This window comes from Erinaceus europaeus, chromosome 11, assembly GCF_950295315.1.
Source record: "Erinaceus europaeus chromosome 11, mEriEur2.1, whole genome shotgun sequence".
Classification (NCBI taxonomy): Eukaryota; Metazoa; Chordata; class Mammalia; order Eulipotyphla; family Erinaceidae; genus Erinaceus; species Erinaceus europaeus.
Genome location: NC_080172.1, coordinates 37,530,901 through 37,557,106, shown reverse-complemented (window position 1 = coordinate 37,557,106; position 26,206 = coordinate 37,530,901). Strand labels below are relative to the sequence as shown.

The following is a 26,206-nucleotide window of genomic DNA, read 5'->3' as shown; positions in this document are numbered from 1 at the left end:
CTTTCTCTCTCTCTCTCTCTCCCTTCCTTCCTCCCCACTCTCATTTTCTCTCGGTCCTATCCAACATCAATAATAACAACAATGGGAAAAAATGGCCATCAGGAGCAGTGGGTTCATAGTGCAGGCACTGAACCCCAGCAATAACCCTGGAGGCAAATATATATATATGAATAGGGAAGCTTCCAATGGAGGAGATGGGATATGGAACTCTGGTAGTGGGAATCGTACCATTCTTATTCTACAATTGTGTCAATCGTTGTTAAATCACTAAAAAAATAAAGAACTTGGATCATGTATGTGTGAGTTATTTTGCCAGCCTTCAACCTAGCACTTTGAGTAGCTATTTTGTATAAGATACTTGGAGAGATTTTTGGGATACAGATATGAATGATCTACTGACTCTAGCCATTCTCAAAGTCTTGGTGGTGAGACTAACATGCAGATAGCAGGGCCCACCAGGATGAGAATGAGTTGACACCATCAGGAAATTCAGGTGTACTGGGTATGTTAACCATCCTTGGTGTGTTTGCATTTTACTATTTAATTACACATCCTAAAATGTTCAAACAATTATTTGCTCACAAAACTGCTGTTTGAGTAAGATCCACACACTGTTTTATATGGCATCTGCTGGAACTTGAAAGGTCAACATGACTTTTTCTCTTTCGTTTCATTTTTGTGGTCTTATCAGGGGCTTCACTACCATGTGCCTGACTTTTTCAGATGGGTAGAGGGAGAAAAGCACAACAGTACTGAAGCTTCCTCTAGTGCCACAGTACTGTCATGAGGCAGTCCAGGAGCTCAGACTTCCCGGTGAGCTATCTTGCCAGCCCCCAGCATGACTTTATCACTCGTAGTTCTCTCCCTTGTTGCAACTGTTAAAGAACTGAAGTCTCCTTGAGCATCTCCCTTTCCCAGCAGTGTGTTCTCTCCATATGGGCAGGCTGGTCTTTGCCCAGACAGAAAATCCTTGTGCAAATGTTTGTTTGTTTGTATTTGTGTGGTTGCCAGGGTCTTGCACATGCCTGATTCTGCTGCTTCTGGGTTATTTATTTATTTATTTATTTATTTTGCCTCCAGGGTAAAAATCACTGGGTGATTCGTGGTGTCTGCACTATGAATCCACTGCTCTTGGAGGCCATTTTCTCCATTGTTGTTGTTATTGATGTCATTTTTGTTGGATAGGACAGAGTGAAATCGAGGGAGAAGGGGAAGAGAGAGGTAGGGGAGAAAGACTCCTGCAGACCTGCTTCATCATTTGTGAAGTGACCTCCCTGCAGGTGGGGTGCCGGGGACTAAAACCAGGATCCTTATGCTGGTCCTTGTGTTTCACACCATATACACTTAACCCAGTGCATTACCGCCCAGCCCCTCATTTATGTTTTATTATTTAAAATTTTCAGGTAGAGGCTGGCACTTGGATAGAGCACTATTTTGCCATGTGTACAACAACCCAAGTTTATATCTGGCCCTCACTGCATTGAAGGAAATTTTGGTGCTTTGATGTGCCCCCCTCATTGAAAAGCCATTATATGGTGGTGAACCCCCAAATATTTCTTTCAGATAGAGAAATAGTGACAGAGAAAGGTGTAGAAGCCCTACAGTAGCACAACCATCGGTAGAATTCCCTAGTGCTGTGGTGCCCCCTAGTGGTGCTGGTTCTTGAACTCAGGGTTTTGCACATGGAAAGAAGGCACACATCCTATTCCAGCCCTCCCATCTCTAAATTTTGTCAAACTCCCTATGAACCCTCTCCTACACTAGGCCTTTCCCTTGACCCCTTGTACATCTTCAGCCTGCCTCACTCAATTTTAAGAACACTGCTCTGTTTGATGCATTATTAAGGCTCTCCAGAGAGAAAGAATCTATTATCTCCTATCCGTAGTAATTTTCCACTGACCCCATCACTCTACTCTTTGCTGTATTTCAAGTTGAGCTGATCTCGTTCCTCTATTGAAGTAGTCTTGAACAAAGTCTTCGTTACTATTTTGTTTTCTTTTAAAATTTTTTTTTATATTTATTTTCCCTTTTTTGCCCTTGTCTTTTTGTTGTGGTGGTTGTGGTTATTATTGTTGTTATTGATGTCATCGTTTCTGAATAGGACAGAGAGAAATGGAAAGAGGAGGGGAAGACAAAGAGGGAGAGAGATAGACACCTGCAGACCTGCTTCACCACCTGTGAAGCGACTCCCCTACACAGGGGGCTCAAACAGGGATCCTTAGGTCGGTCCTTGCACTTTGCACCACGTGTGCTTAACCTGCTGCGCTACCGCCTGACTCTCTCTCTTTTTTTTTAAGACTTCATTTTTTAACATTTATTTTAATCATCTTTATTTATTGGATAGAGACAGCCAGAAATCGAGAGGGGAGAGACAGAGCGACACCTGCAGCACTGCTTCACCACTTGCAAAGCTTTCCCCCTGCAGGTGGGGATCGGGGCTCCAGCCTGAGTCCTTAACCATTGTAATACGTGTGCTCAACCAGGTGCACCACCCAGCTCCTTTCTTTTCTTTTTCTTTCTTTTTTAAACTTTATTTTATTTTGCCTCTAGGGTTATTGGTGCCAGTACTATGAATCCACTACTCCTGATGGCCATTTTTTTCTCCATTTTCCCAATTTTATTGGCTAGGACAGAGAGAAATCAAGAGAGGAGGGGAAGACAAGGAAAGAGAGAAAGATAAGATACCTGAAGACCTGACTCACAGCTCATGAAGCAGACCCACTGCAGGTGAGAAGTGGGGGGGTCTCAAATCTAGGAGGAAGCCTAGTGCTTGTGACTACTTGTCTGCATGTTCCATGTTCAGTTTCTGTTGGGTTCATATTTATATCTTGCAGTGAAAGGACAGATTACAAGTAAAACTTGTTTAAACAAAACTGTTTCATTAATAGTCCTTTAAGACATTTGAACACAGCCAATATTGCTTTGATATTCTTATGGGAAAATGCTAATACCAAGTGGAGAACAGCCATTTCTCCCTTTTCTAGAGGATCACAGTACAACTTCTGGACAAATGCAAACTAAGACAGCACTGAGATACTACCTTACTTCTATGAGAAAGACCCACATCAGAAAGTCTAGAAGAGTAAGTCTTGGCAAGGGTGTGGAGAAAATGAAACCTTTATACACTATTGATAGAAATGTAAATGGGTCATGATCTGGGAGGTGGCGCAATGGATAAAGCACTGAACTCTCAAGCATGAGGTCCTGAGTTCAACCCCTGGCAGCACATGTACCACTGTGATGTCTGATTCTTTCTCTCCTCCTATCATTCTCATTAATAAATAAAATATTTTTTAAAAAGTAGGTGGAACCTAAGAGATAGTCCTGTACATTATTTTTAAAAAAATGTAAATGGGTCCAGTTACTATCAAAAACAGAATAGGGGGCTCTCAAAGAGTTAAAAATAGATCTACAGAGGTCTGAATGGTAGAAACCTAGTAGAGTACCCTGGTTACCATGTACAAGGACCCAGGTTCAAGTGCTTGATTGACCCACCACACAGGAATACCTGAAGGGGTTGTGGGGTCCCTTAGCAGTGGAGCAGTGCTTCAATGTCTCTCCTTTTCTTTCTATATCAAAAAGAAAAAATGGAGGAGAAAAAAAAATGGCTGTTGGGAGTGGTGGAGTTGTGCAGGCAGAGAACCCCAATACTAATCCTGGTGGCAAAAAGGGAGGCGGGTGGTGGTGCACCTGATTGGCTGTCTCTATCCAATAAATACAGATAATTAAAAAACATTTTTAAAAAGTAGATATACAGTGTGATCCAGCAATTTCATTCCTAGCAATATATCCAAAGAACATAAACCATTTAATAGAAAAGATATATGCATCTATGTTCATCAGTGTAATCTGCAATAGTCAAGATTTGGACACAACTCAAGTGACCAACAGCAAAGGAGTGGGTAAGGAAGTTGTGGTGAGATATGCAGTAGAATGCTACTCAGCTATAAGGAAATATGAGGTCTTGCCTTTTGCCACTAATATGAATGGCATGGGAGGGTATTTTGCTAAGAAAGTAGACTAGGAGGAGAAAAAACAAAATTGGGTTATCTCACTTACATGTAGGACCTAAAGAAACAAATCAAAGGAACTGACAAAATCAACATAAACAAGCTCTGAGTCAATGACTGCAGATATGAGTTTACCCAGGAAGGAGGGGAGTGGAGGGAGCCCAAAAATCAGTGGAGAGAAATTGGCACTTGGATTGTGGGTGAGATTGGAACTTTGGTAGTGGCTGAAGTATAGTACTTTGAAGAGATATGAAACATACCCCTAAAACATTTATCAACATTGCTGTAAAACAAAATTACTTCCATAAAAAATAACTCCTGACAGTCTAGACTGCACATTTAAATATAATCAAGATGTTTTGATGCAGTGTTTCAATATGGGAAACATGTTTGATATGAGCTTGGTGATCACTCCAAGTTCTATATTATGACCTGCTTTCTAATCCCACAAAATGAGAGGAAGAAGTGATGGAAGAGCAGCAGCAGGAGAAAAGAGCATGAGAACCTATACTGTGGGGGGGAAGAGCCCAATTTTTGTACTAAAAGAAGTGTAGAGAAAAGATATACAGCTGGACTTACTCCAGTAAAATTTCTTTATTTCAAAGGTAAAAACAGAACCTTACAAAAATCAAAGTAGGAAATAAAGGTTAGTTATAATAGAAAACAATTCTGGCTGATATTTGAACTTCTTAGCCATTCTGAAGAAAAAATAATTATAAACAAAGTTGTGACCCAAACTATCCTCTGTGTAAGGGCCAGAGAAACATTTTAACAAGCAAGTATTTAGAAAGTATACCTTTGATTTAGCTTTTTTTTTTTTCCTAGGAAAAATAACTTTGTTGGTATACTTCATGGTCAAGTCAAATTATATTAACGTACAGAATGAAAAATTTTTAAAAGGCAGTACTATAGAGGAAACGTTGGCAAACTAATTTACACTTCGGACCCGGAATTAAATCCTGGCCCCGCCCCCTCCGCCGGGTATGTTTTGGCAACAGGCTTGAGCCACGCTCCGGGTTTGCTCTCTTTCTGATGCCATCTTGGTTCTGGGTTCTCCCCCCCCCCCCTCCCCCGGACAAAATGCTGGTGAAGCCACAGGAACCGTCCCTGTTACAGAGCAGGAGTTGCCACAGCCACAGGCTGAGACAAGGTCTGAACAGAATCTGATAGCGATGAGTCAGTACCAGAGCTTGAGGAACAGGATTCCACACAAGCTCAGCTGGCCACCGCAGCTGAAATCGATGAAGAACCAGTCAGAAAAGCGAAACAGAGCCGGAGTGAAAAGAAGGCACAAAAGGCTATGTCCAAATTGGGTCTTCAGCAGCTTACAGGGGTAAATAGAGTAACCGAAAATCAAAGAATATCCTCTTTGTCATCACAAAGCCGGATGTCTACAAAAGCCCAGCATCAGATACTTTGATAGTTTTTGGAGAAGCAAAGATTGAAGATTTATCTCAGCAAGCACAGCTAGTAGTTGCTGAGAAATTCAAAGTGAGGCTGTCTCAAACATCCAAGAAAACACGAAACTCCAACTGTACAAGAGGAGAGTGAAGAGCAACAAGTTGATGAAACTGCTGTAGAAGTTAAGGACATAGAATTAGTCATGTCATAAGCAAATGCCTCAAGAGCAACTAGGCAGTTCCAGTCCTGAAGAACAACAGTAATGATATTGTAAATGCTATTATGGAACTAACAATGTAATCTGGAAAAAAAAACACTTTTGGGGACGGGGTATTCCAAGAGTATCTGCAGCTTGTGGTTTGAAATTTGTACTGTTTCTATCAATAAAGTTATGGCTTCTTGTTGGAAAAAAAATAAGTTACACTTTGTTCTAAATAACCATTTGCTAATGCTATGGCAAAGCTAATTCTAGTTGTCCTGATGTTGATTCCACAAATTAAAGCCAAATATATGCATTGATACTGGAATAGAGATTTTGCTAAGAACTTAGGATTCCAGCTGAAGTAATGTATCTCAACTTGTAATATATATATATATATTTACCTCCAGGGTTATTGCCGGGGCCTCGGTGCCTGCACCACGAATCCAGTGCTCCTGGAGACCTTTTTTCCCCTTTTGTTCCTCTTGTTGTTCTGTCACTGTTGCGGTTATTCTTATTGTTGCCGTTGTTGCCTCGTTGGATAGGACAGAGAGAAATGGAAAGAGGAGGGGCAGACAGAGACGGGAGAGAAAGATAACTTGCAGACCTGCTTCACGCCTGTGAAGCCCTGCAGGTGGGGAGCCGGGGGCCTCAAACCGGGATCCCTACGCTGGTCCTTGAGCTTTGCGCCACGTGCGCTTAACCCGCTGCGCTACCTCTAACATAATTTTTAACCAACCCATCACCAGGGTTTTTACTGTGCATACTACAATGGACTTCAATTTACTGACACGTTGCTGTCTCCTTTTTACTTTGTCTTTCCTCATTCCTGGGTACGTAAATAATCTCAGGTTCTTGCCTCTCTTAATAAACCAATCAAGTGTACACTAACTCTCTGCCCACCTAAACTCTAGGCTTGACTTCACAGATCCTGAACCAAACAAATCTACCATAGTGCTCAGCTAATAATAAACAAACAAACAAACCTCTGAGAACTTTCCTGCAGTAAAATAATCATCGGGGCGGGGCAGTAGCGCACTTGGTTAAACACACATAGTGCGAAGCACAGAGACCAACGCAAGGATCCCGGGAAGAGGCCCAGGTTCCCCACCTGCCAGGAGGGTTCCTTCACAAGTGCTGACGCAGGTCTGCAGGTGTCTTTCTTTCTCTCTCCCTCTCAAGCTTCCCCTCCTCTCTTTAAAAAATTTTTTTTAAATCTTTATTTATTGGATAGAGACAGCCAGAAGTCAAGAGGGAAGGGGCGATAGGGAGAGAGACAGAGACATCTGCAACACTGCTTCACCGCTTGCAAAGCTTTCCCCCTGCAGGGGATGGAAGGCTTGACCCTGGATCCTTAGGCATTTTAACATGTGTGCTCAACCAGGTGTGCCACCACCCGGCCCCTCCTCCTTCAATTTCTCTGTCTTATCCAACAGAAATAACAACAATGGAAAAAATGGCTGCTGGGGCAGTGGATTTGTAGGCAAAAAGAAAAAAAAAATATATATATATACATATACCATAATTGTAGTTATAGACTTGTTACTTCTCTTTCTGTTTGACCAAGTCATATATCAGAGTCTCACTGGTTTCATGGTATTTGTCAATTTCTCTCTATAATTTTGAAGTTAATTTTATTTTTATTTTAATAAATTTTAATTGATATTTGAATTAGTTATAAAAATTTTGAGCCAACTTTTCCACAACAAATTATAAAATATAAGTAGAGATTCAATAAAGATGAAAAAGAAGCATCTGAATTGAAATGTGTTGTAACTAGAAATACACTCTGGGTTTTGAGAACTCAGGACAAAAATACAATCTTTTACTTAAAATTTGTAGAACAATCTACTTTTATTAATATCATGGTAATAGTTATCTAATTTATTGGCTTTTACAGGTAGATTCTTTTTTTTTTTCTTTCCCCCTCTTCCCTCTCCAGGTCCTAGTGGAACTGGAATTCAGAGCCCTCTGTTCATCTTTCCCTGACATTTACCCCTATGGGAGTATGGACCAAAATTCTTCATGGGATGCAGAAGGTGGAAGGTCTGGCTTCTTGCTTCTCTTATGGACATGAGTGTTGGCAGGTGTATCTACACCCCCAGCATGTTTCTATCTTTCCCTAATTGGGTAGGGCTCTGGAGAGGTCCTGGGACACATTGGTGAGGTCATTTGCTCAGGGAGTGCAGGATGAAAGTGTTGTAGCATCTGCACATTGGTGGCTGAAATGCAGTAAGATATCAAGCAAGGCAAAATGTTTAACAAACAGGAACCATAAAGTAGGAATAGAGCAGATGGGAATAGGGACTTGAGGGTGGTTAGAAGCTAGAAAGTCTATTTTAGGTATGTTCCTATGTTGGTATGCTTCTAGTTCTGCTTCTGGGATCCCTTCTGTTACATTGCTTGATGCTGTGGTCTATTTACATGGTCATTCTGTTACATTGGTTTGGTCTCACTCCCCCTGCCTCTGGGAGATTTTGGTTTAGTCCTTGCTAGTTAGCACTTCTTGCTTCTCCCCGCTCTCTATCCTACAAACTTCCTTGGTTCCTGACTCTTCCACCGGAGGAGAGAGAGGAAAGATAGAGAAGGACAAGATTGTGATTAGAGATAGCTTAGATTGTTCTGTGTTCCACGTCAATAAAGAAATATTGCTTTCCACTCAGCCATGAGTCCCTGGTTGTCTGTCTCCTGCCCGCGAAGCTAGCCCGTCATACTGGTGCCCTGAACTTTGACTGACATTCCTAGGGGCCCATGACTTTGGTAATTTTTGCTGGAGCTTGATAGCTAACCTGCAGGTGGACTAAAAATATTGTCTGGGAAGATGGTGTCATAGTTGAGAATGGGACTAGAAAGCTGAATTAGGGCAGAGAGAAGCTCCCAAACTTGAAGAAAATATATAGATACAATCAACTATTTGCCATGTTGGTCTGACCCAGAGTCCATATTTATTCATATCTATTCCATATTTACAACCTCTAAGTCCCTGTTAGTTTGTGTTTGCAGTACATGGTCACAGTTGGGAACATTCTAGGCTGCACTCATTTCAGGACGAGTTTTGCCTGAGTAGCAGAGTAAGATGAGCCAGTCTCCCTTCAGAGAGTGAGGCAGTCCTTACAATTGGTAGTTCATAGCGAGGATATGGTCCTGAAGAGGCCTACAAGAGGGCCTATAATGTTCTTGATGGAGCAGTGATGGTTGAGAGAGGGACCTATTAGAGGTCCAGGCCATTGAATCTATGCAGGAATCCAATAATTCCCTGATTCACCCCAGGTTATGGGGTGGCCTGGCAGGGACCAAGAAGGCCATCATTAAGGGAGCCTGAAGACTTAAAATTTATGAGAGTAAAACAGTAGACTAATACCAAATAATAACTATGTTAAGCACACACAGCAAAATAACCAGTCTGGGTTAAAGTCAATTTTTTAAAAAAAATTATCCATCTATAAACTTTTAACAAGAGTCATACTTGATCCAGAAATCACTAGTAAATTAAAAAAAAAAACTAGAATGGAAGCCAGGGGGGCCGGGTAGTGGAACACCTGGTTGAGCACATATTACTATGTGCAAGGACCTAGGTTCTAGTTCCCTATCCCCAGCTGCAGGGAGAAAGTTTTGCGAGTAGTGAAGTAGTGTTACAGGTGTCTGTTTCTCTCCCTATCTTCCCCTTTCCTCTAGATTTCTGGCTGTCTCTATCCAATAAACAAACAAACAAACAGAAATGTTATCTTAAAAAAAAAATGAAGCCAGGGATAAAGCATAAGACTTGCATGCAAGAGGCCCCAGGTTCAACCCCAGACACTGTATATGTCAGAGCAGTGCTCTGACCATTTCCTCTTGTGAAATCTTCTTTAAAAATGAAATGATGGGGAGTTGGGCTGTAGCACAGCAGGTTAAGTGCAGGTGGCGCAAAGCATAAGGACCGGCATGAGGATCCCGGTTCGAGCCCTAACTCCCCACCTGCAGGGGAGTCGCTTTACAAGTGGTGAAGCAGGTCTGCAGGTGTCTATCTTTCTCTCCCCCTCTGTCTTCCCCACCTCTCTCCATTTCTCTCTGTCCTATCCAACAACTACGACAACAATAATAACTACAACAATAAAACAACAAGGGCAACAAAAGGGAATAAATAAAATAAATATTAAAAGAAAAATGAAATGATGGGGTGGGAGTAAGGCAGTGGCACGACTGCGTAAGCGCACATAGTACTAATAGCAAGGACTTGTGCAAGAATCCTGGTTTGAGCGCCTGGCTCCCTACCTGCAGAAGGGCTCGTTTCACAAGTGGTGAAGGTCTGCAGGTGTCTTTCTCCCCCCCTCCTCTCTCAATTTCTCTCTTTCTTATCCAATAAAAAAGGAAAAAAAAATGGCTGCCAGGAGCAGTGGATTCATAGTGTGGGCACTGAGCCCCGATAACCCTGGAGGCAAAAAAAAATAATCATGGGGGAGACAGAGATATCTCACTCAGTAGAACACACACTTCATGTGCAAGGGCCTAGGTTCAAGGCCCTGTTCACCACATGGGGGCACCTACATAGGAGACTTCCAGAAGTGAAGTTGAGCTTCCATTTTGTTTCTTTGTGGCACTCTCTCATCACCACCCTCCCAATTCTTTAATGTCTTATTAAAAGTATGCTTAGCTATTATGTTTTGGTTAGTGGACTGAATGGAAATTAAAATATATATGTATTTTCAGTATTGCTACCACTGAATTGAAAAAAAAGCAATTTGTTTAAAGATTCATTCATTCATTCATTTTATGCAGCAGGGGAGGAATGGTGAGATGATAGGTAGGGCTTGGGATCAAACTCTGGGTCTTAGGCAAACAAGCCATGTATTCTTTCTTCTTTTTCTAAATATTTATTTATTCCCTTTTGTTGTCCTTGTTTTGTTGTAGTTATTGTTGTTGTTGTTATTGATGTCATCATTGTTGGACAGGACAGAGAGAAAGGGGGAGGTAGAGGGGGGGAGAAAGACAGGCACCTGCAGACATGCTTCACCGCTCATGAAGTGACTCACCTGCAGGCAGGGAGCTGGGGCTCGAACTGGGATCCTTAAACGCTGGTCCTTGCGCTTTGCGCCACCTGTGCTTAGCCCGCTGTGCCCAACTCCCACAAACCATGTATTCTACCCACTGAGCTTAATTTCTGGTTGTTGAATTTGCATTTTTCTAATTTAAAGTAAAACAGCATCTATCCACACTGCCTAAAGTTTTAGAAAGCATATGTTCTAATCTCTTCTTTCCCTTCTAACTTATTTCCTAGTTTGGGTTAGAATAACCTGGAATTTAAGACTTAAAATTTCATCATTCCAGTTTTACATGGACATTCATATTGAGATTCATTATTAGATCTGCAATTATTTACACATTTATTCAAGGGCAAAAGTTTCATTACTCATATTGCTTCCTCAATACCTTCCCATTTATTTTAATTGCTTGAGCAGCAGGAATACTGTGGTAGACATAAGCCATGGTTTCTGACTACCTAGTGCTTTTGAAATACTCTTCATGCCCCTACATTGAAGAATGCATATTGTATATATTCAACCTCTTTAACGGAAAAACCAGAAAAACAAACAAAAAGAGTTTTCTTTAGATGTCATAGGCATGGGACAGAGCTTCTGCTAGTCATGCCCACACAAGCAGGGCTTCAGATCAGAAGTGAGCAATATGAAACAAAATCAAGTACAGTGACACATATAAACTTCCTCTAATGTGAGACTGTGTCAAAGTTCAGGTGTTTGGGGGCAGAAACTGAACTTCTACTGAAGTAGTTTCACAGAATAGTCTGGGCATTATTTCTGTTGTGTACTTTCCAAGACTGCTTTTTCTTAAACTTTAGATAGACCCTGTGAGCTATATAGTTAGTGGTCTGTGAGTAATTATTTTACCTTTTGGAGGTCTTAAGAATTTCAAATATACATATATTGCAGATCAACCCTAGTTTGGCTGGTTTCACAATTGTTAGGAAATACCTTTCCAAAAGGAGCATATACTATTTCATTTTTTCTTTTCTTTTTAAATTTTTTTATATTTATTTTCCATTTTGTTGCCCTTGTCGTTTAACATTGTTGTGGTTATTGATGTTGTTGTTGTTGGATAGGACAAAGAGAAATGGAGAGAGGAGGGGAAGACAGAGAGGCAAAGAGAAAGAGAGACACCTGCAGACCTGCTTCACTGCTTGTGAAGCGACTCCCAGTAGGTGGGGATCCTTATGCTGGTCCTTGTGCTTTGCGCCATGTGTGCTAAACCCGCTGCGCCACCGCCCGACTGCCATACTATTTCATTTTTTCACATGCTATTGTAGAGGACTATAACACTAACCTATTTTTTTCCAATGGTAGCATATTCCCCTAGTTATTATTTTTGAAATATGCCCCTATCTTTAAATCTTAAAAAACTAAGAGTTTTTCTGTTAGTTTCAAGCTACTTTAGGAACAAAGGTGTAGGAGTTCACAGATGTATCAAATGCAAATTGCAGAGACTAAGGTATCACCAGGCACTAGTGACCCATCTTTTAGTCTCTCATTTCCTCCCATAGCTGTTCCATTTTTATTATTATTTTTTTTTTGTCTCTAGGGTTATTGCTGACGCTCACTGCTTCTGGTGGTCATTCCCCTAGCCCCTATTTATTGGATAGGACAGAGAGAAATTGAGATGATGAAAGATAAGACACCTGCAGACCTGCTTCACTGCTTGTGAAGCGACACCCTTGCAGGTGGGTAGCCTGGGGACTGAATAGGGATCCTTGAGCATGTCCTTGTGCTTAACCCGGTGTGCTACTGCCTGCCCCCCTTCCCTTCTTTCTCTATTGGCTATATTGGATATAATTTCATGTCATAGTAATCTCAACCTTAATTCTATTAGATCTTCTTAGTTCTAAGTACACAGTTACCAACCAGAAATGTTTGTGATTCTTACTTGAAACTAAGCAGCCAAATCTTTCCTTTACCGCTCCCCTATTCAAGTCAGGTCAAGTCTTCAGTTACTGGTCATTTGAGACTTCTTTAGGCTGAAATTCACTTCTACTGCAAACAGTATGGTGAGGGTAAATATTTTTATTTCAAAAGGTGATGTGGGGCTGGGTGGTGGTGCATCTGGCTGAGTGCACACATCACAATGTGCAAGGACCCAGGTTCACATCCCTGGTCTCTACCTGCAGGGAGAAAAAGCTTATGAGCAGTAAAGTGGCTCTCTCTTTTAAATTGCCACCAGGGGCTTGCTGGGGCTATGTTGGCACTCTAACTCCACTGCTCCTAGAGGCCATCCCCCCCCCCCCTTTTTTTTTGCCTCCAGAGTTAGTGCTGAGGCTCGGTGCCTGCACTACAAATCCACTGCTCCTGGAGGCCATTTTCCCTTTTTGTTGCCCTTGTTGTTGTTATTTTTATTGTTGCCATTGCTGTCATTGTTGTTTGATAGGACAGAGAAATTGAGGAGGGGAAGACAGATGGGGAGAGAAAAGTAGACACCTGCAGACTTGCTTCACCTCCTGTGAAGCAACCCCCATGCAGGTGGGGGAGACGGGGGCTTTAACCAGGATCCTGATGTTGGTCCTTATGCTTGGCGTCATGTGCACTTAACCCACTGTGCTACCACCCGGCTCCCCTTTTTTTAAATTAATTTTCACTAGATAGGACAGAAATTGAGAGAGAATGGGCATGTATAGAGAGGAAAAGACACCTGCAGACCTGCTTCACTGCTTGTCCCCCCTGCATGTGGGGCAAGGGGGTTTGAACCCTGGTCCTTGTATTTGGTAATGTGTGCACATAACCGGGTGTGCTACTACCCAGTCCCTCTCTTTCCCCTCCCCTTCCCTCTCGATTTCTGTCTTTATCCAAAATAAATAAAATAAATATAAATAAAAGCTTTTTAAAAAGGTGGTGTAGGGGTTGGGTGGTGGTGCACCTGGTTGCGCACACATGTTGCAATGGGCAAGGACCCAAAAAAGTAATAGTCATATAACTACAACGGTCATAATTGTAGAGAAAGAATTATCCTGAATATCAGAGGAAAAAAAAGTGTATTTAGCAACAAAATCCCAGTATTTTACACATAGAACATACAGGCTGAAAGGTCTTCGAATAGTTTTGTAGTTCATAGAACAGAGACTTGACAGCAGGAAGAAAGATCTGGTGTTTACAAGAGTCAAAGTGCACAGGTTTCAAAACCCACACAGTATTTTATGTCAGCGTAATATAAGGGAAATGCTTACCAGAAATTTAAAAAGTAATTTACACACCCTATTTCAGTCACCAAGACTTCTGAAATTTGATCAGTAAATTTTAATGGTTTAGTTACTCAACATCTTTATTCAGCTCTTGGCAATCTACTTTTTGCATTTTTGGCACTCTACTCTTTTCCTATCCTAGAGAAATTGTGCTAATTTGAATTCAGATAATGTAACTGGTTTTTATCCTGAGACTCATCCCTTCAATTAATCGGTGGTAAGATCATTTTACATAATCAAAATGATTTTGATGGACTTACAGTAATATTTAAACTTTATGGCTTATTTTTACTAGAACACTGCACAGTAGTAGTTTATGGTGTTGTTAGGGATTGAACCTGGGAATTTTAGAACCTTATTAGAAATAAAATTCTTGTGCACAACCAGTAATGTTATCACCAAGGCCTAGGTTTATCCTTTTTTCTTAGTTATTATTATCTTTATTGGATAGAGACAGCCAGAAATCAAGAGGGAAGAGGGGTGATAGAGAGGGATACAGAAGACACCTGCAGCCCTGCTTCACCACTCGTGAAGCTTTTCCCCTGCAAGTGGGGACCGGGGGCTTGAACCCGGGTCCTTGCTCACTGTAATACATGTGCTCAACCAGGTGCACCACCACCTGTCCCCTTTTCCTTTTTTAATAATGTTTTTTTAAATTTTATTTATTGATTCATGAGAAATTATAGGAGAGAGAGAAAGAACCAGATAGCACTCTGGTACATGTACTTCCAGGGATTGAACTCAGGATCTCATGCTTGAGAGTCCAATGCCTTATCCATTGTGCCACCTCCTGGACCACCCCCTTTTCTAAATACTTCCCTCATTCTTTTATTTTAGTGTCTAGATAACTTATAAAGTCTATCCTTGACTATCAACCTGGTTTATTGGTTGCTAATCACTCACACTGTATTTTAACAAAGTGACTTTTTAAAACCTTTGTCAAATTTCTGTTACTCCAAAGGTTTTTCTCCCCTGCTTCCTTTTCATAGTCTCTTATTAGAAATTCAGATCAGATGTCTAAAAAAGAGAGAGATTTTTTACTTTGTCAGATTAAAATTCCATTTGAGAGGAAGAGATGAATAGCTAGAACTGAAGGTAACTAAAGAGATGCATTGTTACAACAGGTAGGGGGTTCTTGAAGTGTGGTTCTCAGAACAGCATTAGCAATTAGCATTAGCAATACCTTCAACCATGTTAATTGCAAATTCTTGGGCTCCACTCAAGAGTCAGAATCTATGGGGTATGTGGCTCTGCACTTCTTGTGATCTAAATGGGATCCTCTAGTTTAGAAACCACCTTAGTTGTCCATTGCAGTTGAAAGCTAGGTGGGAAACAGCCCCTTATAGCTCTCAACGAGCATGAAAACTAAAAAAATCCTCAACACGGGCTCATTATGCCATTTAAAAGAGCAAACTGGCTCAGTATTTGAATAGAAGCACCCTGTGAATTTTTCAAAGTGCCACTGAAATTTGCCCCATACTTATTCAGAATTATTCTAACTAGAGGGCCAAACAGTAACTTTCTAGTCAAGGGGAATCATAAATTGACCCCTCTTCCAGCAGGTTTTGCCCACAGGAATTCCTGAGATTTCTGACACACAGAAGGCAGTTTCCTTCATTTTCAGCACTCACAGTGTTCTCTCTTCCTTAAAAAAGAGAAAAATAGAAAATCAGGACTAAAAGAAGAGGAAAGGAATATAACCTATAAGCATGCATCCGTGTTGGACAAGGCAGCCTTTAAGGACAATATAAGTAGAATAAATTTAATTATTCATAAATGATATCATTATGGTAAAAATTCACAAAAATTCAAATGTAAATATATTTCAAAATTAGGTAAATTGTGGTCTTTGCAAAATTATACAGTGGAAAAAGCTTTATTTCAGTAAGTAGTAATTTACTGACATTATACCTTAAAAAAAAATCAACTTCTTTACCTGTTAGAGATAAACACAGGCCCGGGACAGATAATTAATTACATGATGTGATTTTTTTTTTTTTGCCTCTAGGGTTATTTCTGGGGCTCAGTGCCTGCACCATGAATCCACTGTTCCTGGAGGCCATTTTTTCCCCGTTTTGTTGCCCTTGTTGCGGTTATTATTGTTATTGTTGATATCGTTCGTTGTTGGATAGGACAGAGTAAAAGACAGGGGGGAGAGGACAGACACCTGTAGACCTGTTTCACCGCCTGTGAAGCGACTCCCCTGCAGGTGGGGAGCCGGGGGCTCCAACCCGGATCCTTAAACCGGTCCTTGCACTTTGCGCCACGTGCGCTTAACCCCCTGAGCTACTGCCCGACCCCATGATTTGATTTTAAGGGCAGCAGATAGAGGTTCTTCTTTTCACCCTGTTGCCAATGTCCGATCAGACCTCAAATATTCCTTCCTTTCTCCAAATGCAGAGTGCATGGATTTTATCAATAAAAATAAATTTTTATTTAGTCAACAAATAACATTTATCTTCATCTTTTGATATTTTAGATCAAGTTCTGGGAAGATATAGTATCTTTGTTAATAAGTATGTAAACTTGTCTTCTTTCAAAGGTGGATTCCTTAAAAGAGGACACACACACAGCCCGCAACTGTACCCACCAAAAACAAAGTCTTTCTCAATAGTCAGGGGTTTTAAAAACTATTGTTGGACTATATTAATGGTATTATGTTGACATTTAACGTTTCACATGACTTAATTTTAAAGACTTTATTTATTTATGAGAAAGATAGGAGGAGAAAGAACCAGACATTACTCTGGTACATGTGCTGCCAGGGATAGAACTCAGGACCTCATGCTTGAGTCGAAAGCTTTATCACTGCGCCACCTCCCGGACCACATGACTTAAATTTTTTAAGCATTGCAAAGAGCTGATCACACTTGGCTGCTATACCTTTGCCATAACATAAAAAGTGGCAACAGATGTTCACTCCAGGTCTAGAAACAGGGAAAAGACAGCTACACTCCAAGACTGGCTTAGAAGAGGCTACTTATGTCTAATAATAATAATTAATTTTTTAAATTTATTTATCCCCTTTTTGTTGCTTTTTTATTGTTGTAGTTATTATTGTTGTTACTGATGTCGTTGTTGGATAGGAGAGAAATGGAGAGAGGAGAAGAAGACAGAGAGAGAGAGAGAGAAGGTCAGCTGTAGACCTGCTTCACCGCTTGTGAAGCGACTACCCTGCAGGTGGGGAGCCAGGGGCTCGAACCGGGATTCTTACGTCAGCCCTGTGCTTTGCGCCACCTGCGCTTAACCCGCTGCGCTACCACTCGATTCCCCAATAAATTAAATTTTTAAGTATTTTCTATTAAGGAAACAGAAACTATCTATGTGGGATTATTATCTTTCATGCCTAGCCCCATACTCAGCAGTTCCACTGCTATGATGTAAATTTATTTTGGGGCCGGGTGGTTGTGCACTGGGTTAAGTGCACATAGTATGAAGCGAAAAGACCTGTACAAGGATCCCCATTCTAGCCCCTGGATCCCCACTTGCAAGAGGGTCACTTCACAAGTGCTGAAGCAGGTCTGCAGATGTCTTTCTTTTTTTCTCTCTATCTTCCCCTTCCTTCTTAATTTCTCTCTGTGCTATCCAAAAGATTGAAAAAATGGCCACAGGAGCAGTGGATTTGTAATGCAGGCACCGATCCCCAGTAATAAGTCTGGAGGCAAAAAGAAAAAAAAAAGCACACAGTTTGAATTTATTTTATGTCCACTCTAACAGAAAAAAAGGGGGGGAGGAGCATCTTATCATCAGGAAGCATTAATCATCTATTAAGAAAAATAAATTTCAGGAATGTTTAAGTGCCAATGTATGGAATGGTTAAATGCTAACAGCTTCAATTGCTTTCATTACAATAAGAGGAATTTTACTTTTACTGCATAGAATTTGAAGGAAAAAATAATATAGGCATTTTAAAAAGAGGAACTTTTGACAATTAATACAAATGTGAAATTTGACCTTTCAAACAAATACCAATTTCAGTAACAGTTTACATACAGCAATAATTTATTCTGAAATGTTCATTAGTTTCCATTGAGACATGATTCATGTCTCATTAATAAAAGAGCAGCCATCTCACCTCAAATACCAGGATATACAACAAGTTACAGCATAGCAAAAAAGTCTACTTAACTTTCAGATAAAATCTAGTTCAGGTAAAATAGCTTCATTCAATGTTTTACAGTTACACAGATTTTTGTTTTGAACACAAAACAGTGTAGTTTAGTACACTGTAGCTATCTATCGATATATGCACATCATGTGACCACAGAACTATTAATCATTACTTCTGAAAATGAACCATCAGTTTCATTCATGCAGTAAAGCAAAGCAGGCTGGGTAAACTTGTTAATCGGGAACCATATTACTGTGAATTTCACAGCCACATGATTAATTATGATGTTAGATGGACCCACAGAGACTAAAATAGAATTCTTTTTTGCATAAATACCAATTTCTCCCTGATGTAAGTTTAGTCAGTTTATAACCTAGAAATGATTGATAACAGCAATATATCATATCTTCTATTCATAGTCATCATTATTTTAAAACAAGCAATAATTAAAGGATGGAGGTGGGATGCTATTTATTTTTTCTGGGGGGGGATGCTATTTAAATATGTGTAAAACATACTGTACAAATATACTTGGCTTTACCATTTTCTTCCTAACTATCAAGAGTGCCTCCCAAAATATGACCAGTGAAGACAAAGTATACTATCAAATATGGCTTCCAGAACAAAACAAAACAACCCCTTCAAACAAGAACCAAACCTATTTACAAAAAAATTTCAGTTTTTTAGTTTCACTTGAAACAAAATTTCTACATAGCAGTTGTATTTAACATACACTCTTAGTTTCATCATTCCAGCTCTTTTACACAGATGTTACAAGGTAAGATCCAGAGTGGCGCTTCGGACTTTGAGTTCCACTGGACTCTGTGTTGTCAGTTTTTGAATCTCGTTTCTTTGTGTTGTTACTTACTGGTGTTGGGATCTGAGATGGCCGGGCTGAAGTGCTATCTGCGCTGCTTTTCCTAGGGCTGGGGTTGTAATTAAAGGGAGTCACTCGAGCAGCAACAGTCCCGCTAGGTGAACTGTGTTTGCTTGAGCTGCTGGAACTGAATGGGGTACGCTCAGCTATAGAACTTTCATTTGTCTCTGATGTGGGGACAGGGTTACTCTTTCCTGGTTTTACCTCAGTTCCTTTTTGGTCTGGGGTATCTGCCTGAAGAAAGGAGTTCAGGCGGTTTTCCAAACCCACAGTACGCACAGCAGCACTGCCATTCCCCATATTTTGTTTTCCCTGATTATCTTTTAAATCTTTAGTGTTTGGATTTCCCTTTTCCGAGACACTATCAATCACTGGTGGAGTATTTCCTGTTGGAGATCTTCCAGATCTAGGGTTATTGATGGGACAGTCTTCAATTCTCACCCAAACATCCTCTGTTTTAGAAACAGCAGGTGCCATTTGATAAATTAGGGTCTTTGATTCAGCACCATTTGTAGCACCCGAGGAAGTGGTCTGAGAAGTACTGTTTGTGGGAGAAATTTCACTTTCTTTTATTTTTCTCCATGTTCCTTTTGTGGATACTTGGTTTTCTTTAGTTTGTTTGGTTCCTGAAATAGAATTCACATGCTTTTCATCCTCGCTTTTTGCTTTTTCACTGGACTCTGATGAAGCAGAAAGAATTGAGGATGAACTTCCAGTTCTTCTCCAAGTGCTTACTCGAGGAAGGGATGATGAATGTTTGCTGTGCTCACGTTTCCAGGTTCCTGACCTATTGATTGGAAGTCTAGAAGGACTTTCAGAATGGGAGCGTGCTATATCATGGCGCTTTGCTGGTCTTCCATCATTATATTCAATAGTGGGACTGAGATTAGGTGGGAGTTTTCGCCATCCACCAGACTGAACAGATGAGTGTGTAGCGAGGGACATGTCAGGAAGGGAAGGACTTAAAACTGGAGTCTGTGCCTGGGATCTAGTGGGAGAATCTGGTCTAGAAGATGGTGAAAGAGATTCAAATGAAGCAGATTCTTCCAGTTTTCTCCTTAAGGTTGGGCTTGGAGCTTCTTTAATGAAAGTTGACTGGCGCACTAATACAGGTCTCTCTGACCTATCAGATTCACTTCCACTTGATTTAGTTGAAGACATTCTAGAAAGTTCTACCTTCTTATTGGACCCATTACTATTACTCATTTGATTTAGTCCTTTAGAGGCAGATTCACTTCTTGGAATACTACTGCCATTCTTGGATAAACCTGTTTGTTTGGTAAGGTTCTGTTGGCTCATCTGTCTTCCTGGGGATGTGTATGGCATTTTCCCAGAACCTGAAGACTTTGTTGAAGCAGTACTAGGGGATGATGTCCTTGGCAGTTGAGAGAGCTTGTTAGGAGGACTTATTCCATTTCTCCCAGGAGAAATTGAATTTCGCCCTGGAGATTGCATAGGTCTACTTAGTGGTTGCTGAGGTCTTGAAGGAGTAGAATCTCTAGATCCTGATCTTGAAGGTCCTTTATTTGACCCTGCTGGTTGGGGCGTCTGCCTAGTAACAGGGCTTAATTCTGACTTCACTGATGGCTTAGCTCCTCTTGGAGAAGTGGTCGCTGTCTGACCTTCACTAGGGCTTTTGGAGGCTGGAGGCTTAAGGGGTGGGCCTTTTTTAGAAACTGGACTTGTACTTGAAGAGCTATTTCGAACTCCTGGAATATGAATCATTGTCCTACCTCGAGAGATTGAAGGCATATTTGATTGAAGGGGCTGTTTCATTTGGTTTGAAGTTTCTGAATTAGATCTAAATTTTCCAGTAATTAAACTTTTATAAACTTTTTTTCCTCCCTTGATTCCTTTATTTTCAGATTCTAATTTTTTAGTTTCCAATGTACTTTTCTCCCCAGGTTTTAGAATTCGTGGGCCTTTATTACTTGCAAAGGGTTTTTCCTCTTGGTCAGGTGTAAGATGAAATGGTGATCCCAGAGAGATTCCTGATTTCAGTGAAAGAATAGAGTCTGAATCAGATGAAGCTTGTCTAGATAAACATGCAGCAGCAGCAGCTTGATGCAAACTACTTACTATGGAATTTGCACCTTCCTGAATTGCTTTCCAATCAAAATTTTCCGAGTCAGGGGATAAACCATGTTCTGAATCTGGTCTCTGTATCTCTTTCAGATCAAGTGTCAGATCTTCTGCTAATATGCTGCCCATATTTCTGGGACTATGCTTTTCATTATCGCCCTTGAGTCGTGAAGGCTTTTTCTTTTTTGGCATTGCAGAACTTATACATTCCTGTAGCAGATCATCTTCAGAATCAATACTAAGAGAACTGAGAGAACTGTTTCTTGAGAAACAAACAGGGGTGTCTTCAACATGAAATGACTTAGGAGCATAACCTGATGCCTGAGGTTTACTTGGTTCTCTGTGTGAGCCAGGGGGCTCTGGCTCTTTGATGGGCTCATTTTCTTTGCTGTTGTTGTTTTCTTGATCAATGTCACTGAGAGAACTTAGAGAGGAATTTCGAGAAAAGCAAACTGGAGTATTTTCAATAGCAAAATTCTGTAATTTTTCATCAGTTGCTGCACCTCTATCTGGTACATCTCTGGATGACTGGGGAAGAGTAGACTGCTTTTGCAGCATGGGTTTAGACTGACCTCGATTTATTGGATGTTTTGTAACAGCGTGTGTGTTATTAGCTGGCTGCTGGTTGGAGGTAAGTTCTGTGTGGCTGGTAACTTTAGCCTCTGATTCCTTACTTTCTTTCCCCTTTCTTAATTCAGCTTTTTCTCTGGAAAGGTCAACATCGTCATCATCATCAAAATCTAGAGAACTTAAAGAATCATTTCGTGAAAAACAGTATGGAGTTCCTTCAATTGGAGTGTAATGATGAGGTGAATCAAAAGTAAAACTTCCTCTAACTCGATCTTCATTATTTGGTACCTTATCACTAAAGTCCTTGGAATTATTTTTCAAGTTCTGTTTCTTTGAATCTTTGCTGTCTGGGAAAGTTCTTTCAGCATTTAAATTATTTTTTGAGTCTGTATTTTTTCTTACACGTGTCTTATATTCAGTGTTTTGTGGAATAGGTTTAACTGGTGAAGTAGGTTTCTTTTTCTTACCATCTTGTTGATTTTTATTAGTTGCAGATGAAGATACAGAGGCTTGTTGGACCTGGTCCATTATCTTTCTCACACGGAAAGGCTTGTGGCTTTTTCCTTTGGGCATAGCAGAATTAATGCATTCGGCAAGGATGTCGCCTTCTTCTGTTTTATTGTCATCCAGCTCAGGTATAGTTACAAATGAGACTTTTCCTCTTTGAGCCTCATCTGTACTTCTGCCTTCTGTAGGAATTGTATCTCGCTTTTCAAACTCACCTGACTCTGCCCCTGTTCTCACTCCTTCTCCAGCAGCTAACTCATTTGGAGGAGATTCTATTGTTAGATCACTTAGAGATGTAGCTGTGGAGAAGTTGATAGGTGTTCCCTCTACACAATACACCCGTGGCATATCATCTCCTGGTGTAAAGCTAACATGCTTTTGTGCCTGCAACCTATTTTGTGATGGCAAAAGTTTGTACACAGGGAGCTGACTTGGCTTCCTTGCCACAGGTGGAGGTAAATTTGAAGCAGTCTGAGCTGGCTTTTTGGTTTTCCGTGAAGATTTTGTTGGCATGGCAGAAATAATGCATTCTTCTAATATTTCAATATCATCATCATCAGAATCATCTAGTAGATCTTTTTCAGAATCAGTAGGTTTTTCCACTTCTTTTTCCTGATTTTCTTTTGCTTGTTCTGGTTGCTCAGATTCTGTTTCATTTCCATTGTCATTTTCCTGAACTGGAGGCATTATTCTCAGTTCCACATCTTTTTGAATAAATGGCTCATCAAGGCTTAAAGCACTCAGACTAGATGAACAAGAGAATCCATCTGGAGTACTTTCTGTGGCAAAATGTAGTAAAGTGTCAGCATCTGGAAGAACCTGGACCCTCTGAACTGCAGCATTTACAGCAACTTGTTTAGGTATATTCTCTCTCTTTTCAGCATTAGGTATTTTGTTTTTAGGTACTTCTTGCTTAGGTGGAACTGCCTGAGGAGGAGGAGGTGGTGGTGGGGTTTTACTTCTGCTTGGGGGCATGGTCTGTCCAGGGCTATCTGGAAGGTCACTGGGGCTTATAATGCCACTGACCATTCCACTACAGGGTTCACTCTGAACAGAGCTGGCAATTGAACGACTTTCAAAGCTATCAAGTGAACTGACAGAAGTACATCTGCTAAACATGAGTGGAGTCTCCTGAACATAGTGTTCTGGTGGACTTTTAGGTGTCTGAGCACCACTTTTTGATGGAGATTTAGCCCCTGAAGAAAATTCAACAGCTTTGTGCCTAGTTGATTCTGAAGATAAACCAGAAGCCTGGAGTCTGCTGGATTTGGTTCTAACATGCTGGGATGTTGTTGGAACCTCACTCACAGAATCTTCAGCTGTTCTGGTTCCACTGTTCTCTTTTATTTCTTCTACTTGTAGAGTATTGGCAGAATCTGCTTCCTGTGTTGTCTGATCACAGCCTATTTCATCTTCAGCTGATGACAAAGATGATAATGAACTACACCTTGAAAAACATATTGGGGTGTCTTCTACACAATAAGTCTGCATTGTTTCTTGGTTGATAGAGGGGACTTTGCAAGAAGTGTTTTTCTGAGTCTGACCATTTCTGCTCTGTGCTGAACTTGGATGGAGTTGATTCTGTCTCTTGCCATTAGATGAAGGTGCAGGTGTATTCTCACTATTTGAAGAGATGTGTTCAGTTTTAGTGTTTTGTCCTGAGGAACTTTTTGAGAATGAGAAAGATGGTTTCTGTGAGGAAGGAATGTCTGTGGGATATTTTAAGCTATAATCAATAGGCTGATCCACATGATGTTTTTCTTCATTATACTTTATGCTATAATTTGTTGGTCTTTCTTCTTCTTCATGCTGCTCTTCCTCAGAGTATCGTTCACTATAGTTGGTTGGCTTATCATCTTCGTAGTCATCTTCCTGACACAAAGACTGGTTTACATTTTGATTAATTCCATGATTAGAACCCACTCGATTTGTTTCTGAACCATTCACTCCTCTTGACCTATATGGGGAAACACATTCTTGCTGTCCAAAATGTGGCTGGAATTTCAGGTGTTTATCATCAGCGCTCTCAGCATATACAGGGTAAGTTGTGCTTTGACTCCTTGATTGTCTTTGCTCATTTTGTTTTATTTCATCTTCTATAACATGTTTTGGTCTTGCCCATCTTTCATTCTGTGAAGGACTTTGTCTCCCAGAGTTTAACTGCTCATCTGAATATTTAAGACTATAGTTTATTGGTGTATCTAGTTCTCCATCATTATCATCCATATGATTTGCACTATGTATTTTATGGGCCAGATCTGCTGGATACTGACCATAGCTACAAAATTTACTTTCATCATCTTCAGAATAAGACTCAATGGAAGGTTTCATTTGCCCTCTTTTGCCATAACCATCACTACTACTGACACTATTTAAACTGTCATTTGAAGATCTCTTATATTCCAATTTGGCATAAGGCATAGGACATGTCCTATTTGAATTTTCTGGCTTTGTGAAGTTGTAAGTGTTGGAATGTGGGTGGGTAGTAGAGCTTCTTCTTAGTGCATTTCTTTCATCTGTCCCACAATGTAATTCAGTGGCAGACCCAGAACTTCTGTCTTCCTGTGAGGTATGAATGGCTGATACTTCTTCCATAACTTTGGCAATCTGGGCTGCAGTGGTGATTTGTAAACCTCTCTTTGAAGAGGTTCCTGGATTTTCTGTTGCTGAGTGGTAGTTACCCAGGTTAATTCCTCGTTCTCTCTCTAAACTTCTATCTTTCTCAGAGCGAGAACTATCTAAACTTACCCTTGAAGAGGAGCTGGGCAACACTGTAGTATTTAAATATGGTGACAGGACAGTCATGTTTCCAGTATTAAAATTGTCTGACCTGTTTTCATCCTGTCGATTGGTGTCAAAAACATAGTCACCATAGAGACTTTGCTTGTGTCTTTGCTTACTGCGATGAGATGCCTTAGGGCTTAAATTATCAATGTTATCAAAAGTTTCTGATAAATGTTGAGCATCCAATTCTGCTTCTAGGGCTTTTTGCTTCCTAACATGAAGAGATGGTAGGCTTGAACCGGGAGACATAATATTGGCATCCTTATACTTTGCAGGTCTATTTGCCATGAGATTCCTTAAAGCTGCAGCACTTCCCATAGCAATCATTTTGTGCTTTGAATGAATGAGGTTCTTGAGCATGCTAACTGCCCCCATGTCCCATAATGCTTCCTGGTCTTTAGGATTTCTTGCAGAGAGATTCCATAAGGTTCCGCAGGCATTACTGACTATTGTCAAACTGTGAGATTTCAAATGTTGTAATAAGGTTTGTAGGCAGTTGTTTTCTCTTAGGATTTGCCTGAAATAAAGATAAGAGACAACAAAATTAAGCTCAACACATGTTTTAATTAAAAGAGGATATAAAGCAAATATAAATCTAAAGATAAACACTAGAACATTAGCAACAGACATATAGTACTTGCACCAACTTATACTATATATTACAAGCATACCCTACTTCCTCTTGTCGTAAGTTTAGTTAATATTTATTGCTTCAAAGTGCTTGCCTATCAATCTAAAATGAGCAAAAGTGTTAATTTTAATGTATTCTGCCCCAAAAGCATTTAACATTTTTCTCAAGCAGATGTATTTTCTTCGTTTACATGGTGAGAGGTTTTCTATTAAAGACTATAAATGTGTCATGAAATCTATGCTATACCATAATCTAAGAACAGGTTTGAGACCTCTTAAAAGAGGCCCAGTAGAGAAAACTGATTAATAGGTCTTTATTTAGTCAGGAATACAATGCACGCTTCTAGATAAGCAAATAGCATCTTTAGTCATTTTAATGTTTCTGGCTTAACTGTTTCTTTTAAAAATATTTTATTTATTTACTAGAGAGATAGGAGAAGAGAGAAAGAGAACTAGAGCATCACTTTGGTACTTGCTTGCCAGGGGTTGAAGTCAGGACTTCATGATTTAAGACCAATGCTTTTTCCACTGTGCCACCTCCCATACCACATGGCTGAATTCTAGATACTACTAGTCCCCTTTTTCTCTAGTAAATTGTACATGTAGTTGTTACTTCTACAATTCCAATAAAAGCTTTAAAAAACATTTAGAAGTACATCTGGGAGTGGTTCACATGGTATTCCATATGCCTTACCATGCACATACCATACCCCAGGTTCTAGCTACAGACTACACGGGAAGCTCCACAATTGGTAGAACTATGCTGTGGTATCAGACTCTCTTCTCTTCCTTTCTCCATCTTCTTCTCCCTCTT

General features: G+C 40.3%; 1 protein-coding gene and 1 pseudogene across 16 annotated transcripts in view; one reads left to right on the top strand and one right to left on the bottom strand.

Annotated features, from left to right (window-relative positions):
- Nucleotides 1-3,832: 3,832 nt before the first annotated feature.
- LOC103125275 (nascent polypeptide-associated complex subunit alpha-like) lies at nt 3,833-5,774 on the top strand (annotated as a pseudogene).
- A 12,035-nt stretch (nt 5,775-17,809) lies between these two features.
- The window catches only part of APC (APC regulator of WNT signaling pathway), a 125,647-nt gene continuing 117,250 nt past the window's right edge, over nt 17,810-26,206 (bottom strand). For all 16 annotated transcript variants that reach the window (XM_060201271.1, XM_060201277.1, XM_060201283.1 and 13 more), the window contains one exon: nt 17,810-25,279. In XM_060201271.1, coding sequence (XP_060057254.1) covers nt 18,703-25,279 — 6,577 coding nt within the window. In that variant the 3' untranslated portion in view covers nt 17,810-18,702. The remainder of the gene's footprint in view (nt 25,280-26,206) is intronic.